Consider the following 21,862-nt stretch of genomic DNA (forward strand, 5'->3'; position numbering starts at 1 on the left):
CATGTAATTATTTCCCGTGAAGCTTTATGACGCTGGTAGTCTCTCATATTGTACCGTTCATACACTCTCACCCCAAGAAAACAGAAAAATTCGACAATAATCAACAGTAATCGGCTTGAGATGACAGTAAATGTTGCAACATAAACGCCCTATACTATGGGATATCTATTTACGCTATTGTTTCTCTATGGTATTATTTCCATATATCTTGATCTGAGAAATGTATAATCTCAATTGTGGTTATTTTCCACTTTGAATCTACGGATTGGAAATGAATATGAAAAACTATTTTGGAACTGCTCGATTGAAATGTTGGTTGAATCAGTTTTGGGCAACTGCCTGTTGAATCCTCGTGAATTGTACGTATTTATATACGCATACATTTATATACATTTATAAACGCATTTTACGTATTTGAGGGTTAAGTGTAAGAGAGGGCTGACAGCGCCCTAACTTCGCCCTCCTAGGTCAAAAATAAAGACAGTCATTATATTCTATTTATGAATGGATAACGATTAAAAGAAATTTCTTACATTTTTTAAATCATATATGAATATATAATTTACTTCTTGGCTTCACAGGATATGATCTGTTCAAGCGTTGAATACCGTACCGGTACTATATTTAGCTGGTTATATGGAAGTATTTAGCCGGCAAACGCCGGCTAGTTAGCCTACCAAGTTGGGGCTTGCAGTCGACTCTATCAAGGACAAGGGCGTATGATAAAGAGTGTTGAACTCCAACTATCTAGCGACCTCAATACTGGCGAAGGTCTTCCAAGAGACGGTTCTCTCTAATCGTCTCATTTCTGGGTAACAACTTATTTAATGTCGCCAAAGAAACTTGCTTTCAGTTGCCGATGACGTAGTTAAAGCAGCAAGTAATGACCTAAACCTTATTCTCAAATCTCATCCATGTTGATTGCGAGTGGGTTTCAGTTTCCCGTTTCAGTTGCGCAACCTACAAGTTTAAATGCAGCCTGCTACACCGCACTCCAACATAAAACGGTCACCTAGACATTGTTAGCTAGCTGTTAGCATTGACCCTCTCTCCTCATTTTCTTATGCACTTCTCTCGCTCGCCGACACTTCTATCAAGTTCATCGGCCAGTCTGCCTCTGGCCAACTACTCGCCGAGCATCATCGACCAGTCCAACTCGCAAGTTGAATAATTAAGTGCGTCGCTCTTTTCACTGCGAACACCTTATTTGCAGGCCGACAGAAATTAGAGAAACTGAATGATGAACATACATTTCAATCAAGGTGGTTCAAATACAGTAAAGTAAACTGAGCTAATATTTATTCTTATAAAGTGCGGTACTTTAATAGGGCTACATACTTGAATTTATTGTTTAATAAATATAGAAATAACTTCATAGTCTTTTTTTCAAAAAAAAGACACTTGAAAATGGCATGAAAGTTGAAACTAGTAGTATTTATGTAACAAAGTTTAAACAGGGTAGGTACTATGTAGTTATTTCTATATTAATTAAATATTCATCCATTAAAAGTACTAAAAATCATAAAATACAATATGATTGGGTCAGAAATAGATAGATTATTGCGATTCATTTATAAAAATTTTCATAAAAATTCCGATTTCTCCACCCTTTACTGTATTGCAGTTACTTTCCAAAGAGCTCTATCAAAAAGTCATCATTTGCCGAGATCCTTACAGAACTTCAAAATAAATTTTTAAGAACTTAAAAGAATAAAACCTTCTTATTTAAAGAAAGGAAGAGCTTCGTCAGAAATAAAATGATGAAGCTCCTCTTTAGAAGTGGAATGACAACTTCAAAATAAATTTTTAAGAACTTAAGAACTTAAAAGAATTAAACCTTCTTTTTTTAAAGAAAGGAAGAGCTTCATCAGAAATAAAATGATGAAGCTCCTCTTTAGAAGTGAAATGCATTCCTTATTTCTCATAAAAATGTGTTTTTCAAATATTTACCAAGAAATACAATGTCTAAACTACAACAGAGGAGAGTATTCTATTATGGTAGAGTTTGTTCAAATCAAGAAATTTATAATAACAGTCCCTTCAAATATTGTGTGATCCAATCATAGGTTTGATAAAAATCTCGTTCTCTTTACCCCACGACTTCACTCTACATGATCTTGGAGTAGAAAATGCAAAATAAATTGAAACTTCCAATGTAAAAGTAGTGGGGGCTCTACTTTATATAGAACAGAATGGTACTCTACTACTATCTTCTTGAAACGTTGAAGAGTGTACCAATTCAAATTGAAACATATACATCGGGTATATTTGTTTTTCTCTACCTTATGAAGATTCAACGTTAGTAGACACTAACTCTGTCGACTAACTTTGGTGAAGAGTACTTTGGTGAAGTGAAAAACATTCATTTTTCTAATTGACTTGAAAGAGTCACTTTATAGTTTGTGTTTGTGAGTAGTAGGTATTGTATCCTGCTTAAATTAATCATGATACAGCAAACAGTATCTCTATTTTTACCGAATAGAATTCAATTGTAATTGAATGTCTTCAAAATAGAATAAAACGAACAGAGAATAGGATATTCAACAAAATCACCCTAATGGTGCAATCTCCACCATAAGTGCATCCCATATTATGTCGCAATGAACATTAGCTAAGAAAGTTAACTAGTCACAGAAAAAGATAGCATTATGCTATATTTTCTCTATGATGAAATTCAATGACGTTTTTGCATTTCAACAATGATTATTTTTATCAGAGAATCTATTTGGTAGGTGCACATTTTGCAAAAATGGTTCTCCAAGAATAGATAATCTGTATTTCTCTTTTGACAAAATGTACGACCACATAGATGGAATCAGAAAAATATTTAATAGTTACATCCTATCAATGAGGAGAATTTATAAAGCTAGAGATATAGCTGAATAATGATATTTTTGCAAGTAAATTTACAGATGAGAAACATATAATTATATGTCAATAAAATACAAATGAGAATATTCATTCCAAGATTTATTAAAATATATCCAATAAAACATTTAAAACATACTTCTTCTGAAGTTGTATTGTATACAAATGAATATCAATTTTATAAATGAAAGAATTGATAAGCTTATTTTACGAACGTTCTATCTTCTAAAAAGTGAAGTATTTGGTAACAATTTATATCATTTCTTGACTTGAGCTCAAGAGATGGATGGAGTTTGACAAAGCTCAAGCTAGCTCTTTTGAGACATATAGGTACTGGCATAATTTTATTTTGGACCATTGATAGTTTACACGAACTTTTGTATATTATATAATTTTATATTCATAAAATAACATCATATTACCCTTTTTTGAAACGTTTTTAATTGGGGTTTAAGGGTTTATTTGAAATTTATTTTAAAAACCTGAAGATGATGAGAAACATTGAAAGTTGTCTGTTTTTAATCTGTTATTTTATATAAAAACTTATCAAAACAAGGGTACCTACTATGGTTTTATTTTATAAATAAAAAAATAAGTAGCCCTGAATTCATATATTTTAAGAAGATATCATTTTACTTTTGTTGACAAAAATGTAATAAAGGCAAAATTTGGTTATCAAGAACTATGGGAGAAAAACTTCTGAAGAACCATCATGAAAACTACTGAGAGTTGTGAGAATTTTAATAGTAGAATAGGCCCATATCATTTTCATTCATATCATAAATAGTATTTTTGGTAGGTATTGCAAAGAATAATATTTTAAAGTTTTGATGAATTTTAGCAGTAGAATATATGATTTTCATTCATATCATCATAAATAGTACATATTTTAGGTGTTGCAAAGAATAAAATCTCAAAGAGTTTCGATTTTCTCTTGTCCTGAGCTGAACCTAAAATTAAACAATAATATGAGAGAAAATAAAATGCACTCATACTCACCAAATAAGTCTTGAACATTTTGATGCTGGAAGTGTGTGTTCGGTCGCACAAAGATGACAGTTAATCAAGTTCCTGCTGACTATTATCACAAATCTGTAGGCAATTCCCAGCACGGCCTACTTTATATAGTGATAGCATTCAATATGGTCGAGAGTAGGGGCGTATTTAGGGTTCAAGGCGGGCGGTGGGTGAGAGTATTGTGCCCGGGAGGGGAAAGAAAATCCTTGTGTTGAGAAAATCAACAAGTTGGGAGGAAAGTTGACCAACTAGTTTTTTGTTGAAGTTCAACGACAGTACTGTCGTCGTCGGCGACCCTCTGCTCAAGTGACGGTCAGCCACCGGTTGGCCATTGGCCTGGATTTCGTAACTCGACCGACCCTGAGTTTTCACAGATGACTACTCGATGATCTCAGGCTCAAGCATCGATTAAACACAATCAACAACCCATAGAACCGGCAACCGAAATCCATACTGAGACACCTTGTGTTTTTATGAGCCCGGCGTTACTGTATTTTGACACTGTAACGGATCTTCTGTTTGGAAGCTGCTGGCTGTTGATAACCACTATTTTGCGACCTTCACACCGTCAGTCAGGGTCGTCTCTTTCCTTGGAATTCTTTCTTCTGCTGTTTTTTAATTGTTATTCGGACTATTGTGTTCGTGGGGCTTACAATCATCCATTTATATTTTTTCCCTACAAAAACTTTCATGTATTAAATGTTAATATAAGAAGATAATATTTATTATAGCTATGTAGTTATAAGTATATATAACCTATTGAAATTGTCTTATCTATTTCCATCTTATTTTTGTATTGTTAATGTCTATTTTCAACTCATAAATGGATGTAAGATAGCATTAAAGAATATATAATTTCTTAAAAAACATTAATAAAATTAAATTATTTTTCCCTCACAGGGCTACTACAATTATTATTGTAAACTATAGCTCACATTTAAAAAGTTCAATTAATAAATAATAATAATATCGTGTGACGTGGCTGGCTCAGGTCTAGTGTCAGAGTTTTCAGGTCGCAACTGATCAATTCAGGGCCTCTGACATGACCTAACGACTGCTTTTAGGCGGCCGGGACCGACGACTTAACGTGTCCATCCGAAACACGGGAGTGGCCCGAGAAAAATATCTTACCCGGGCTGGGTAAAAGTTAAATTAATGTGATGATTAGGCAGGCATAATAAGCAGTATAATAGATTATTAAAAAAATAATATATACCGGTACATATTTTAATGAGAATATTATGAACAAATAAAATATTATCAGAAACTTTCAATGGTGATAAAAAAGGAATAATACAATGCTCATGATACTGTTGTTGAGATGTTACGATAGTAGGCTAATGAGAAATAGATAGTTCATCATTGTTTATTGTTTGAGAAGTACCTATCTCGATTGTTTATTTCCGAAGCTCCAAGAACAGGAAAAATGCCATAAAGGCATAGTGAACTTGAATTATTTCTCATCTCTGAGTTTCATATAGTCAGACGTTTTAAGTATAAAACTGTTTAGGCTTAGTAGGCTTATTCATGTAATTTATTTTTTTTTAAAGCTGACGACACTGCTGGTGCACAAGGAATCTTTCTTAATAAGAAATATATTATTATATTAATTTATAAATAAATAAAATAATATTTTGTTGGAAAGTTTTGTTACGTGACGTAGGCCTATACCTACTGATGATAATTCGTTATATTATTATGAGGCTTTAATATTGTAAGCATTGTTTCAATACACCGATTTTTCTTATAATCAACACTATTGTCGTAGTAACCGGGTGTTTTGTTCATTCAGTATAAATGATTTGAACCATGAGCTAGAAGCTTCTATAATATAATTATGTTGTAAGCACTCCAATAAAGATTCATGATCACATAAATCCACACATCATAATCATAAGAATGTCATATCAATTTGCTCTAAAATGTGTTATTATTTTCAATAATTAAAATTTGTATATAACTATTCGAGAAGAGCCAAGCCAATAAAAATTTGTACGAATATTTCCACAAGCTCTCAATTTAAAGTTTTCGATGGACCTTTATATTATATTTGTCTGTCAGAACATCTAGATGCATATTTTTTACTATCAATATTCATTAAATCTTCAATAAAACATGAGTTATTATACGACAGAACTGGGACGGTACATCCACCAGCGAATAGAATATTTACATTTTATTATAGTGCAGAATTATTTTATTCTTTAAAGATATATTACCGGTATCACCCAAGCAAGCCGAATCTCTATATGGACATTGATTCAGAACGAATAATGAATATTGATTCAGATTGAATAATAAAGCGGTTAAAAGTTTGCAGTAGTGTCATTGCAATTTTTGCAGTTACCTAGTGGAACAATCCTGCGGCGGAGATTAATGGAAATCAAGCAGTGGATAATTATGGAAAAGTTATGATTTTTCTCTTTAAAAGCCTTCTCAAAATTTATTTAAAGCATTTGAAAAATGAATCTGGTTTTAATGATACCATAACAGAAATATTATGAATTAATAGCTTATTTTCAGGGCTAATTAGTAACATTTCAAGAATTATGCTTACTGTATGCATAATAGCATTATTTTTCGTTCTTTTCTCACAATATATTATCATGTCTGCACGGAAAAAAATTACTCACGAAAAAGTTTTTGTCTAGTTATGCAAATAACTATTTTTGTAGTTCCAGCTAGTTTGAATAGAAGAATATTCTTATAATAAAAAAATTATTGTTTTCATTTCAGTAATTTGAATAATAAACCTTTTAATAATAATCCTTCCATTGATTAGAAGCTTTTAGCATTGTAATCCTGATATTATACTGGCTCAAATTATCGTTATTTCATGATATTTATTCATTTATTTAGTGAATAATCAAACAATTTGAGAGATTCAAACTCATATCATTGACTATTACTAAACGAAAATCCAAATTATCAAGTCATACACTGTATCATAAACATTCTCTATTATTCACAGCAAGTTTTTATTCTTCCATAATTTTATTTTTTTAATATTTATCAAAGCGATTACCGTATTCATCAAATAATTCCATTTACCAGAGTCAATTACAGTAATAATCAAAAGTATAGTTCATTAAAGTTATACAATCAATAATCGTCGTTTAAATAAATTGTTTATTTTATATAAAGTGTTAACCAAACAAGAGCTCTAGAGGATTTTCAAACTAGCCGCCTAAACATGAATGTCAAGGCATCTACAACATACCGTCGACAAGCTTCTGAATCTTCAAAATATCAAATCAATATAACTAAGACAAACATCTTAATTACATAGTTTTAATTTTTTAATTTTGATTATTAGAAACTTAATTTTGATTCAAATAAACACGCTGAAGTTGATCAAGTAATGTGCTTTGTATTCTATTTTTGTTTACATGATTAAGCCATCTGTTCGTGTTCTCGTCTGCTAGCTTTGGAAATATCGGGCGTCGACGCCGTATCTGTGCTGCTAAATTCTGAAATTCTGTTGTAGTTTACATGATTGTAGTGTTTATTTAAACTTGAAATGTTAATGGATTATTAGAAAATGTTTCTGAATGTTTATTAGTTAATTTCATATAAATGACACCATCTAATGTAGTGCTGTTCCATTCAGGCAATGCATTTTAGTATGAATTTTACAAAACATTGGTTTGGTAGAAGCCTGAGTCTTATTTCCTAATCAAATTTTATATCTAAATCAATTTGTACCTAAATCATGACCATGTGTGATTTGATTCAAAATTATTGAAATTTGAATTTAGTTATCTTAATGAACTATTTTTGTGGTATGTCAACTTTTTGTCTGCAATCAACAAACAGTGAAAACGTATTGAGTTAGTTAACCTAGACCTACTGACAAGTTATTGGCGTATCTTACAGGTTGAATCGCAGCCATAATACAATTACTGGCTCCAATCAATACGGTAGTTTATATATATTATTCTGCTGGTTTCCAGCTTTTTCTAAAAGTATTTCTTTGCTTTTATATTACAGCATCGTTTTATGGCTCAAGCTACATCTCAGTTCCTCTACAAGATGCAAAGAGTGCTACTGATTTACAACTCAAATTTCGCACAAAACGGGCCGATGCTCTCCTGTTTTTGGCTGCTGGGCGCAAGGACTACTGCTTTATTCGATTGGAATCTGGAAGGTTGAAGGTAGCGTCATACTTGTTCATTTCTTCTACCGTATTAGTTTGTCATTATTGCTTACTTTCCAATGTGTCCATTAACACGAATTATAGGATATGCTTCAATAGATTAATAGTTTCTGGTAATCTAGTAAGTAAACTTCAACAAATCCCACCACCTCGGAACCGATTCCTTGACCGGATTAAGCTAAATTCCTGTACAAGAGTGAAAATATTATTCTCATAAGATCTAATGGGATTATTCATACTCCCTCAGCCGGGCTGAGTGAGAATAGTCCAATCAGAACTCACGGAAATTATAATTTCACTGTTCTCAGTTACTGTTATGTAGGATTCCAGCTTTATATGATGATATTTTGTACTGCTCCAGAATCAATTTTCATACTATGATTATCAACTATTAAGAATGTGTCTGAGTTCTGAAATCAACCTCAAACTAAGAATATTTGAGTGACAGTTCAAAATATGAGTTAGTGAAATCGAATTGAACATGCATCACCATGAAAGAGGTGCATGCATTTAGTATTGAATAAAAATATCGATTTTTAGACTTTTTTTACTTGGGTGTTTGTTTTGGAATTCATTTTTCAGTTGAAATATTGCTATAGTGAGGTCCACGTTATAATGGCAGTGGAGAAAGGTAGCAGAACAACGTTGCCGATCCTCTGTCTTGGCAATGCCTTCTATAGACGGTAGCTGATACAGGTTTATTGATGTAGAATTAACTGTTCATTCTAGTTTCAAATAAATCAATTACATTTTATTAAGCGAGAAAATATATTTTTCAATAATTTCATGATTGAGATGAAATATTTTGTTAATTAATTATTAATTCTACATTGTTAAAAGACAATCTGACAACAGAGCTAAGCGAGAAAGAGATAGTGTTATCGGCTTTGTTGAATGATAGACAAGGATATCAATACCATTGCTAAACAAACACTGTCATTATAACGTGGACCTACCTGATTATAGGCCTATTATAAAGTAATGACTATTTGTCTATTTTATCCTTATTTTCCATTTATCTTGAACCTAAAATAATATTCCCCACTCAATTTTATATCTTACTATGAAACAGGTTATTTTCTGAACTAAAATTATACTTTTTTATGTAAGTTATTATATTTATTATTACATAAATGCAATTACCTAAAATTAATATTCCCCACTCAAATTTATATCTTACTATGAAACAGGTTATTTTCTGAACTAAAATTATACTTTTTTATGTAGGTTACTACGTTATTACATTCCTTAATCACAACATCAAATTAATGATTGGGAGAGAATCAACAGGATAACCCAAACTGTTCCTCTCCCTAATTTTGATAAAAATAGTCCAAATGAGGTTATGAAAACACTTTTATAAAGATCACACAAATTTACAGTCCAAATATACATTATACTAAAAATTTTGTATCTCGGTTGATCAGAAAGTTCAATAATATTCACAATTTACAATGTTTAAACGTTACAATTTTTTTTCAGATGCATATTAATCTGGGAGCAGGCGAAGAAGAAATAAGCTCACCGAAAGGCTTGAAGCTCAATGACTTGGCTTGGCACCATGTGATCATAACAAGGAAGGAGGCTGATGTTGTACTTCAAGTTGATCAAATTCATGTTACAAGGTAAAATATTGTTCATTCCATAAAATTCTCAAAGTAAAATACCCTATCCAAAATTAATTCAGCAATCTTAAAATTAAATCAATATTTATTCCAGCATCATCATTCCAATGTAGAAATATATAACAATATAGAAAACATAATCTCAAACAATATGTGAGCTCACTTACCCAACGTATTTGCAGTTTGCACCCCAACCCAGAATCTATAACTACTACCATAGAGAAACAATAGCGTAAGTAGATATCCCATGGTATAATGAGTTTATGTCGCAACTTTTACTGTTATCTCAAGCTGATTACTGTCGATTATTGTAGATTTTTACTGCTTTGGCCGGGTGAGAGTGTATGAACGGCACAATATGAGAGACTTCCAGTGTCACACAGCTTCAAGGGAAAGAACTACGTGGACTATCGGCTTGAGATAACAGTAAAAGTTGCGACATAAACTCCCTATACCATGGGATATCTACTTACGCTATTGTTTCTCTGTGCTACTACTAACACCCACTCTAGTACATGGGTTTCCCATTGTTAAGTAGGTTAATTTCCAATAGAATTAAATTTCATTTTTTTATAGAACTATTCTAACCTATTGTATTTTAGATATTTTGTACTTTTTATTTTTTAATTGCTTGTTTATTATTTTTTAAAGGAAATAAATTATATTATTATTAATGTACAGTGTAGAAAGTACAATGTATGGAAATGTGGGTTACAGTAGGCCTACTCTCAATAATAAATTTTTCATTTCTCCAACGAATTTGAGTTATGATAACTGTGTTTGAACTGCCTTGACGAGCTGAAAAGAATGAGATGTAGTATGAGGAGATCCGATCATTTTGTCAACAGTTATGGGTGTTTGAAATTTTTGTCACTTGAGATGTCCTTATGTGCGCCTCTATACAAAATTAAATGCATCTAACGGTTGATCTACACATGCTATTTATTGATTATAAGCAAGCATTCGACTCAAAAGATAGGAATAAGCTGCTAGATGCACTTGAGAGCTATGGTTTGCCAAAGAAGCTTATAATGCTGACAAAAATGACATTTATGAGAAGTCAAGCTAGGGTTCCAGTGGCAGGAAAGTTGAGCCGAAGTCTTGACATTGTCAAGGGCGTCAGACAGGGAGATGCACTGTCAGCTGTTCTCTTCAACTTTGCTTTGAACAAGGTCATGCGGGAGATGTGGACCCAAGAGGCACAATAATATATAAATCAAAGCAAATTCATGTCTATGCTGATGATATCTTGTTGGTGACCCGGAATCTGGCTACACTTAAGGAGACGCTTTTAAAGATAGAGCAGGAAGGAAAGCCACTAGGACTTAAGGTGAACGAAGAAGAAACGAACCAGTTAGGATAGGACAGTTCTTGTTTGAAAATGTGAGCAGTTTCGTTTACCTAGGCACAGAGCTGAATGTAGAAAATAAAATGTCTGAAGAAATGAACAAACGAATAATCAGTGGTAATAGAGCATATTTTGCAAATGTTAAAATAATCAAGTCCAAGCTGATAACGCGTGACACTAAAATAAAACTCTATAAAACAGTAATCAGGCCAGTAGTTACATATGGCAGCGAAGCATGGACATTCACTGTAGCCGATATATCCGCACTTAGAGTCTTTGAAAGGAAAATCATTCGAAGAATTTTTGGACCAGTTCGGCAAGATGAAACATGGAGAATAAGAAGCAACAGAGAGATAAGCAATATCCTCCAAAACCAGGACTTTGTTCGTTTCATCAAATCACGAAGAATCAGCTGGCTGGGACACGTCTGGAGAATGGAGCAGAACAGACTCCAGAGACAAATGCTTGAGGGTGAAAGTAAGAAGAGTGAGACCCAGGAGAAGGTGGCTGCAGGATGTCGTAGGAGATCTGAATAGAATGGGGATTGGTGGATGAAGAAGGATGGCGAATGACCGGAACGAGTGGAGGCGAGTGACGGAGGAAGCCAAGGCCCACCCAGGGCTGTAGTGCTAACAAACAACAACGGGTGATTTTGATAGAACATGATTCTATGAACTTATATCATTGTGCGAGATCTCAATATGAAGACAATGAAGGAGTAGTGATGGTTGAAGCTAATAATTAGGTGTTTTTTTTAATACAAGGACCATTGTTATCTGGTGTACCTGGAAATCTATATGAGATAGATTCCTGGTCGCAGGTTGCAGAGCACAAAATTACGCCAGAGGGATTTTGAATTATACTTTACAATGGTGACAAGCAAAAGATGTTGTTGATCAAAAACTAAAATTCATCAAAATTAATTCTATTCTCAAAATTTTACTCATTTTTGAAAAATTGTAACTCGGAACTCATCAAAGGTAGAGAGCTGCGGAAGATTCCATTTCAATCGAAATTTCATAATATAAATAGAAGGCGAGAGTGAAATTTTCCGTCCGATGATTGGATTTGGCGGAAATAGCTGAGATCTGGAAAATTAACCGAGAATACGAGGTTTTTGGGGTACTCTGTATTTAGCACATGGAAATTTTGCATGTAAAAATTGGTTCTAGACTTCTCTTATCTAAACAATATATTTAAAAATCAGTACTAAAATTGCAAACACACCCTCTTCTTCATGTCTATGGCATTCCATGTATCTCATGTTCAAAACTTTTAAATTTTTTAATTTGAATTTTTTTCCAAGTCCCAATCTAAGTTTCAGATTATTTACCTCTTCAACCGTGCAACCCGTCTCCAAAGTGTAAAGAACTTCTATTTCTCAGCGCCCTCCACCGATCCTATTGCATGATATATTATCATACTCTAAATCCAATGTGTTTGTGTGTGAAAAGGCGGGCGTGTGTGTGTAGTGATGTTATTGGTGTAGCGAGTTCTATTGTTCTCCAAACTACTAGTATTAAACAAGTAAATTTGCAAAAAATAACCTCAGACTACGCCAACCACTGATGAGCAGGTTCTTTGGATGACTCACACAAACGTTCAGGCGCTCATTGTCGCAGTTTGAAAGAATTTCTTTCCAATTGTTTTTCTCCGTGCGCGTTATGCCTACACTTCTTTATCATAAGCGACAGGCATTAACGTTAAGGTTGTTAACTGTCTTCTGTCTGGTCTAAAATGTATGATAATTATAATAATATTCGAAAGGCTTTTATTGGTGATCAGTCCCTGACGGAAGTCCCACTTCGCCTGATTACAATGGAACCTCGAAATTCATTTAATTTATAATTTATTGTATAAAACAGTATTATCATAATGTAATTATTATCATGGAGGACAAACTAATGGCCTGTACCATTTCTTTCCCAAATTTTGTTGTCCAAAGTATTATTAGGTTATGAAATCACAAATCACTGTTTGCCACTTAATTTTCGATTAAAAATCAGGCTCATCTCAAGGGACCGAAGTACAAAAAATGTACTATTCAAGGGGTACCGTATACTATATCGAGGCTCCACTGTATATAATTTGGGCCGTCAATGGGCTTCACGCGACTGTTATATATCAGCTTGGAGGCCTTTGAACCGACAGTTCAACGTGCCCATCCGATAAAACAGATAAAATGTATGTTGAAACGTTACGTTAACGGCTTTTCTTACCCAATTATCAATCTCAGATATGCGTGATTTTAAATTGTCCAGTGTATTAACCTAACCTAAAATGTTCTATTCAATCAGGTTTTAAAGGTAAAAAGTGTCTCAGATTAAAAGGTTTAAAGGTAAAAAGTGTCTCAGATCTGCGTGATTTCAAATTGTCCAGTTTATTAACATAACCTAAAATGTTCTATTCAATTAGGGTTTAAAGGTAAAAGGAAAGGTTAGGGATATTAGGTTTTATCTTTTAAATGGCAATATGTTTATATTATTTTAAATATTTTAATAATTTTTATAATAAACACGATTAACGAAAAGTTGAAATACTCGCACTTTTGAGATATAGCAAATTTGAATGACACTATGTTTTGTGTTCACTTAATAAATAAACATCAGTTCAATAATGATATTTATTTTACCATTTTAAAAATTTATCTAGTCTAACTTTGTATATAAATGTTAAAATGTTTATGTACATGGCTATTGTCAATGCTTACTATTGTTTAGTCTGTGACAAATAATAAAATGAATTAAATTGATTGATTAATTAGTTTTATTAATAACATTAAAGTTCAATAGATAGTACACTGTTTTCTAGACTTAACTAATCTTATGTGACTTTTTCCTAGACAAAAGCTGCCAGACAAATTCTTCGAGCTGAACATCCACTACGGCCTGTTCCTGGGCGGGCAAGGTGAGTTCTCGGAGCTGTTTCTGGGGCATACGGACTGGCTTCGCGGCTGCCTGGCCGATGTGGTGTACAATGGTGTCGACGCACTGAACAGGGCGCGACACCGTGTGGCTCAGGCTGACGCCCAGGGCGTCACCTGGAACTGTGCGCCCGAGTTCGACGCCGACGAGCAGCGGGAGATCAGCTTTGTCGAGGACGGCGCCTACATGGCGCTGCCTAACATTATTTCTCGGTCTGGATCTAAGTAAGTAGATTTTTTCAATAATTATTCATATCATTTGATATTTAATCAATAGAAATGAAAATGAAAAACATCTGTTTGGCGGAGTTGAGACTTTCAAGTCCTCTTTACCACTCAACCTTCATATTGTTATGGATGAGGCCTTTAGAGGGGCGGCAGAGGCGTGGGGTTCCTGGAATTTTCCAGTGTGTTCCGGTCGACAGAGCTGTCGACCAGTGGCAAACGCTTCCTAGAATCTTCTGGTAATAATAATAATATCGAGTGACCTCGCTGGCTCAGGTCTGGTGTCAGAGTTTTCAGGTCGCAACTGATCAATTTCAGGGCCTCTGACATGACCTAACGACTGCTTTTTAGGCAGCCGGTACCGACGGTTTAACGTGTCCATCCGAAACACTGGTAATCAACACGGCGGCGGCAGGAGGGGGCTTCTAGATCATACCCGTGAGTTCAAGTCTTGGTGCAGGGATCCGTCGACCAATGACAAGCGCGTTCCGGAACCTTCTGGTAATCAACAAACACTGATTGGTTGGGCGTGTTCGACACCTCCACATGCTTCTCGAGAGTTCTGCTGGGTCAGCGCGTCTCAGTCGTCAGTTCGGTTGATAAGCCAGAGTGGGAATCGTTGGCTACTCCGAATCGTGACAGAAATGATGAAGTGATAATAGACTTTTGTAGTCAATTATACAGTTATTATTCTTAGTGACAGTTATTCTTATACCGTTATTTTTACTAGCTAGTGACTGAACGCGAACACTTTTGATAATTCTGTGTAATTTATTAGGTAGTTATCAGTTTATAGTTTTTTCTAGTTAACATCCGTGTGTTGAATTAGAATTTATTACTCATTGCATGTACAACAATAAAATTGTTTGGAAATCGTCACATATTACAAAACAAAAAAATCACAACAAAAAGTCATTAAAACACTTATAAGCCAGCCAGTCCTTCATTTTTTTCTTCAGCTGCACTCTATTGTCAATGTCTTTAAGATGGTGCGGCAGGGATTTGATCATTTTTTGGCTCATATGAATTGGATTATTCTCTTAGAACGATGTCCTATGTTGTTGTATTCGATAGGTGTTTCTTGAGCGCGTGTTATAATTGTGTAGGTCAGCACCTGTTGTCCACGTCGATGCATGCTTGAGACCAAATGCTACAGACTCCAGAATATACAGGCAAGGTAGTGTGAGAGTCCCTGTTGATCGGAATAATTCTCTACATGGAGTTCTAGGCGGTTTTTTGAGAATTATTCTAATTATTCTTTTTGTGCTCTTAATGCCCTGATAATTTCCGGTGACGTGCCCCAAAAGTGTTATAGTATTACAAGTAATAAATCCAATCAGAATAAATCGCCTCAAGTGTTTTATTAGTGTAGAAACCCGCAACAATATCAATATCATTATCCATAAACAATCAATTATTTGTCCATGTTCTGTTCAGGAGCCGATAGACGATGGAAACAAACATACGGTACGCGTGTGAGAGTAGATCTTGGAGCAGCAAGACCGATTCACAGTAGCCTTCTTACATCTTTGTTGGCAAAATTAATACGGGACTGATTAATCACAGTATGCAATTCAGTGTGAACGAAAACATTGTGAATTGGTATTTATAATTCTAGCAATTAACTACTGATATAGGTCATTTGTAGTATGCATACAAGCGTAAACTGTACCTTATTGTTGTCTCTCCTTTTGATGAGCATAATGTACAAAGTTGACTGCCAAAGGTCTTGGTAGTGAAAGTCCTGTTTATTTGTCTTGGAGTTTTCAACAATGAGGGTAAATCATCATGAGCTATTAGACACTTTTCTCTTTTTAGAGCTACTGGAATTATTTAAACACAATAAAAGTTAGCAAGTACTCTTTTATTTTACCACAACACAACACTAGTTTCAACTAGTTGGTGGCTCGTTGGAGTAAGTGATAGCGCGCCGGTCTAATAATCAAGAGAACCCGAGTTCGAATCTCGACCGGGGCAAAAGTTTTTGACCACATCCCTCTCACTCATTACCCACGCACAAGCATAAGAGCTCATGTGGGCATCACCCTCACTAGTATTATTATTATAACTCTTCAAAAGCCATCTTCCCTTGTGAACATATCTCTTGAAGAATGTGAAACTAATTGTGTTGTAATAAAATAAGGGTACTTGATAACGTTTGTTGTGTTTCAGTTTTATAGTATTGTATTTTATAGTAATTCAAGTTCCCGTTCTTGTAAACGTAACTTCAGATTTGCAAAATACATTAATTTCATACAAAACTTGACTTATGTAAACAGCGTTTATAGCAATGAATTATACGACTCCGTGATTTTCAGATGGCAACTGGAACTGAAGACGACCTCGGAGCAGGGCATGGTGATGTACTCGTCAGGCACGTCGGCGGGCGGCAAGGCGGACTTTGTGGGCCTGGAGCTAGTGGCGGGGCGGCCACGTGTCGTGCTGGACAAGGGCAACGGCGCCGTGGAGCAGACGGGTGACGTACGCGTGGCAGACGGCGAGTGGCACTCGGTCGCCGTCCACTTCACGCCCGCCCTGGTTGAGGTGACGGTCGACGGAAAAGTAGTCTCCACCAAGCTCGCGCAGGGCGGCAGCAAGCATTACGATCTCGGCGATACTGTAAGCGGGGTTCACTCTCCATTTCTAATATATAGGATTTGAAATCGAATTTCACGACACATGTTTGGTACCTCGCTATTTTTATCGTGGCACCGAGCTTCGCTCGTTATTCATTTATTGATAAACAGAACATAATTCTTTAAAATGATTGGGGAAGGACTAGCAGGCACAGCCCAAAACTGTTTCTTCCCCGAATTTTGATTTGACGAAATTATTATCTGTTTCCCAAAGATGAATAATTATTATCCTTTTCATGTCCTTCAGCGAGTTTTCCCAGGGATGAGACATAGTGCAATCGAATTTTTATATCATAAACCTACTATGTTCGAAATTCGTGAAAGTCGTTAGAGCCGGTTTTGAGATCCGTTGAACATAAATAACCATATATAAATATAAATAACCATACATAAAAATACAGAAATTGCTCGCTTAATATAATAGGATTGTATCGCTTTGTAATTGCGATATGCTATCCCAATCCCAGCTATGCATATAGCTATTTTATCATTCTATAATCTATTACTAGCTTATAGTAAACTATCACTAAAATACGCTGTCTCTGCGTTGGTGAGGAGGGGGGAGGAGAAGCTTCGGCATACTATGATGCTACTTCCCGAGACGGAGGCGTTACCGATGAATCCCACAGTCTGGGATATTTCATATGCCTGCTTTTTCCAGAGACGAGGATACCTTGTTTCTGAATTCTACTCTTTTTTCTTTATTTGAACTTTTCAATTAGTGGATCTTGATATTTTATATATTTTTAGAATAGTATATTTTCAATTTTTGTATAATGTAGCTGTGACATTTATTGTATACTAGCCGTCAGGCTCGCTTCGCTCGCCGTATCCGTCTAGCCGTCGGACCCCCGACTGGATTGTCCGAAAATGAGATCAGCGGGCTCGCTTCGCTCGCCTGCATTTTTCATTTGAGCATGCTTCATTCCATCAGAAAGTTAAAGGACTGAGAAAGCACAGAAAAGCTGCGAAAAACGCTGATTTTGGGCGTATCTTTGATGAAAAATTAAATTAACCTTATCAAAAAAATTTTAGACCCTAGCTAAACCTCTGTACCAAATTTGAAAATTTTCTGTCTATTACTTGATGAAATAACTGAGAAAACGCAAAAAACCGCTAATTTTGGGCGTATCTTTGGCGTTATTTCAAATTCCTTCTAACACAACAATATTACATCCTAGCTGATCTTATGTACTAAATTTGAACATTTTCTGATCATTTGTTCTCGATAAATCTGAGAAAACGCTAAAAAACGCTGATTTTGGGCGTATCTTTGGAATTTTTTTCAAATCCGTTCTTAGTGCGCCTCTAAAGGGCCAACTGAACATACCTAACAATTTGAACGTTTTTGATCCGGTAGATTTTTAGTTCTGCGAGTGAGTGAGTGAGTGAGTGAGTGCCATTTCGCTTATATATATATATATATATATATATATATATATATATATATATTATATATATATATATATATATAGATTGTGACGAAGGTAATGCTTCTGAAGACCTCAGAAACGGTTACAATAAAACATATTCTATTCTTATAGTCTGGCCTCCCACTGGAAACCCCCGAAACTCCGCCAGAAACTTCACTGTGTCCAGCTACTCCCAGAGACGGAGAGTCCATTCGGTAGCCTTTACCTGGCCGTACACTCTTAGTCTCAACTCACACTTACGCGACTCAGGTCGAGAAGAGACTCGACTCTAGTCGAGAGCATGTGTTTCCAAATGGTGACGCTCAGACCAGTGATTCTAGTCTCCGCGACAGTCACCATTTGGAAACACATACTCTCGACTAGAGTCGAGTCTCTTCTCCACCTGAGTCGCGTAAGTGTGAGTTGAGCCTTAGTTATACACTCTTAGGGCCGGTTTCCGAGCTCGGGATTTAGCCAAGTCCTAGACTTTAAACAGCTGGAGACAGAAAATTGGTTTTCCAAAACGGGGCGTAGTCGCAGCTTTTATAACAGTACTCGTAGTTTTTATTTTCTCATTTCTATAATTGGAAATTAGACATTCTTAAATAATTCGAAATAGCTGATACTTTACACTATTTTCTCTTTATTTTATTTTGTGTTCAATTTTCTAGTTTTTCGAAATTTAATTCAAACGTGACTATGACAATGACTGCGTCTACGCCCCGTTTTGGAAAGCCAATTTTCTGACTCCAGCTGTATAAAGTCTAGGACTTAGCTAAATCCCGAGCTCGGAAACTGGCCCTTAGTACATTCGAGTTATCTTAGGGGGTCCGTCCTCCTGGTTGGCAGCACTAAAATACAATTCCATCCATTGAAGTGAACTAACACTAAAATTAAATGCATTGATTGCAACAGGTTCACATAGGTGGAATGGAGCTCAGCAAGTAGTGTCCTCATTACGATATACTATCCCTGCTATCATAATGATAGGTATTACTTGATTAAAATACCACTAAAATACAATAATTATTGATTCTCTACATATGTAGAAAAATTAGATATTATTTTACCAAGTTAACAGAATTCTTAATAAGAACCACCTGAAAATGATGTATCATGCTCTAGTCAAATCAATTCTGCAGTATGGCATAGTTGTTTGGAGAGGCTGTTTCAACTGTCATATTGCTGAATTATTTGTAGCACAAAACTGATAATTAAAACTATATTAAGCAAACCCAGGCTCTATCCAACGGATATGGTTTTTAGTGATTTTGAGGTCATGACTAGACGTCAATTATACATAAAAACCGTAATTGAGTACTTAATAAAATATAGATCCGATTTTCCTCTCACAATAAACTCTACTCTTGATTATTATAATCTAAGGGCCACTGCTAACAAATATGTAACCTATAACACTAATATTGAATGTATAAGGAGGCAATTAATTTACATAGTTACTAAAATAATAAACCTCATTCCAAATCACTTTCTCATGGACGATAAGACCAGCGGAAAAATTAAACTGGATATAAAAACTGGACATACAGTAATTTCTTCTTCCATTTAGATATATGACTCGAGATTTCTGCTCCAGCATTGTTTTTTCATTAGTTTTTTCATTTTTCAGTGGACTCGCTTACCTTTATTTTGAGTACCTATTCCTCTGTTTTCTTCCTTCCCCCCATTTCTCCCTTCCTTTTTTCCTCATTACTTCTCTTCTCTTCTTCGCCTGCCTATTACATGGGAAACCATAGTTGGCTAGGTATCTTCCTCTCTTTTTTTTTCTCTTCTCCAACACACCCAAACACTAAGCCCATGTTTTTTTATATTTGTAACATTTTATTGTGTTTTATTTGTTTCGTAAATCTTTGTAATTTTGTTTTGTCTTGTTTTGTGTGTTTTTAATAAAATAATAAATAAATAATTTATTTCAACAGGTTCACATAGGTGGAATAGAGCTTAACAAGCGGTCGCGCGCCCTGGGCCAAGGCCTGAGAACGGCCGACACGAGCTACAAGGGCTGTCTGCGTAATGTGGAGGTCGACGGTCGTCGGCTGGGCATTCCTCAGGCCAAGGTCACTCAGGGCATTCTGCCCGACTGTGTGTGGGTGTACCCCTGTCGGCAGCAGCCCTGTGTGCCGGAAGCCACCTGTCTGCAGCTGGGCGTCAACTCGTTTCATTGCGAATGTGACCGGCCGCACTGTGTCAAGGACGACTTTGCTAGCTCCTATAAGGTAACAACAAATCAAGAACCAACTAAGGGTCATATGCACCTAAACACTAAACCACGATTACTTGTATGGACGCATTCATTCTGATGAGTAACATTCCGGGATTGAACTATCAGCTTATTTATCTTCGTTTAAACTCGTTATAATGGCAGTGTTTGATTAGCAATTGTATTTCTATCCTAGTCTATCATTCAACAAAGCTGATAGCGCTGTCTCTTTCTCGCTTCGCTCTGTTGCCAGATCGTTTTTTAACAATGTAGAAATATAAATAACTAACAAAATATTTAACCTAATCTTGATTGAAAATTCATAATTAAATCATTGAAAAATGTAATTTCTTGCTCAATTAAATAATAATTGATTTTTAAACGAGAATGAACAGTCAATATTACATTAATAAAACGGTATCAGTTACCCTCCATAGAAGGCATTGACAAGACAGAGGATCGGCAGCGTTGTTCTATCTTTCTCCACTACCATTATAACGTGTACCTCACTAAAGATGGCTTACTCCTCACTAACTATTGAAAACGTCCAGAAAGGTATCTTCATAATTGTAATTGTTCATTATACAATAGACAAGAAAATTACATGTTGAAGAACGTTCAGAATAATGTAGAGATTGTTCTTTGAATACATATAAATCAGTAGATACTGCTTATAGATGGTAGTTAAATAGATAAAATATCAATGTCATACAAATCAAGCATATAAGAATCATATCTTCAGAATCACAAAATAAAGGTTAATTCATGTTAGACTAATTTAGGTTAAACTAAATAGGTTTTCTTTCTCAGATTGATTCACTTTTCATTGAATTTCCAGTATTAACAGTTGGACAGTCATTTGTTAAGAATATAATACTATATATAATTAAAAATATAAATCAATTTACACCACAAATTAGAACTTACGATTTCCGTATGCAGGATAATTTCCAAATCAATAGAACAGACATGACTGTATGCCGGAGACAATTCTCTTACATAAGTAATAGACTGATCAACCTCATACCAGATAACTTGATAGCAAAAACTAGTATTAAAAATATAGCAGAATGGATGAAGTCAGTGAATATCTCGCAATTTATTCACACATAATGCACTAGTAAATGCCACCTTCACTTAATTATCCTATATCTCTTTTATTGCAGTTACCTTTTTATTTTTCCAAACCTCAAATATATTTCCTCAGATTCATTCTCTGTCTTCTACTCTGTGATATTTAATTTATTTTTCTGACCACAAATATAATAATATTGTAATATTTATCATCTAAGCCACATAAAGGAATTCATCATTCAGTAATTAGGCTACATATATATTTTATTGCTTCAAATTACACTTTTGAATTTACTTTTCCTTTCTATTTATACTATGCTTATTTATATTTCCTTTCATATGTATATTCATTCTTGT

The 21,862-nt window shown here is 34.9% G+C and overlaps 1 protein-coding gene across 1 annotated transcript in view; it reads left to right on the plus strand.

Moving 5' to 3' along the window:
- Positions 1-4,010: 4,010 nt before the first annotated feature.
- The window catches only part of LOC111052721 (chondroitin sulfate proteoglycan 4-like), a 70,184-nt gene continuing 52,332 nt past the window's right edge, over positions 4,011-21,862 (plus strand). The window contains exons 1-6 of the mRNA XM_039420228.1: positions 4,011-4,044; positions 7,876-8,039; positions 9,524-9,666; positions 13,857-14,162; positions 16,481-16,781; positions 20,151-20,447. Coding sequence (XP_039276162.1) covers positions 4,011-4,044; positions 7,876-8,039; positions 9,524-9,666; positions 13,857-14,162; positions 16,481-16,781; positions 20,151-20,447 — 1,245 coding nt within the window. The remainder of the gene's footprint in view (positions 4,045-7,875; positions 8,040-9,523; positions 9,667-13,856; positions 14,163-16,480; positions 16,782-20,150; positions 20,448-21,862) is intronic.

The sequence above is a fragment of the Nilaparvata lugens genome, chromosome 2, assembly GCF_014356525.2.
Source record: "Nilaparvata lugens isolate BPH chromosome 2, ASM1435652v1, whole genome shotgun sequence".
NCBI classification, from domain to species: domain Eukaryota; kingdom Metazoa; phylum Arthropoda; class Insecta; order Hemiptera; family Delphacidae; genus Nilaparvata; species Nilaparvata lugens.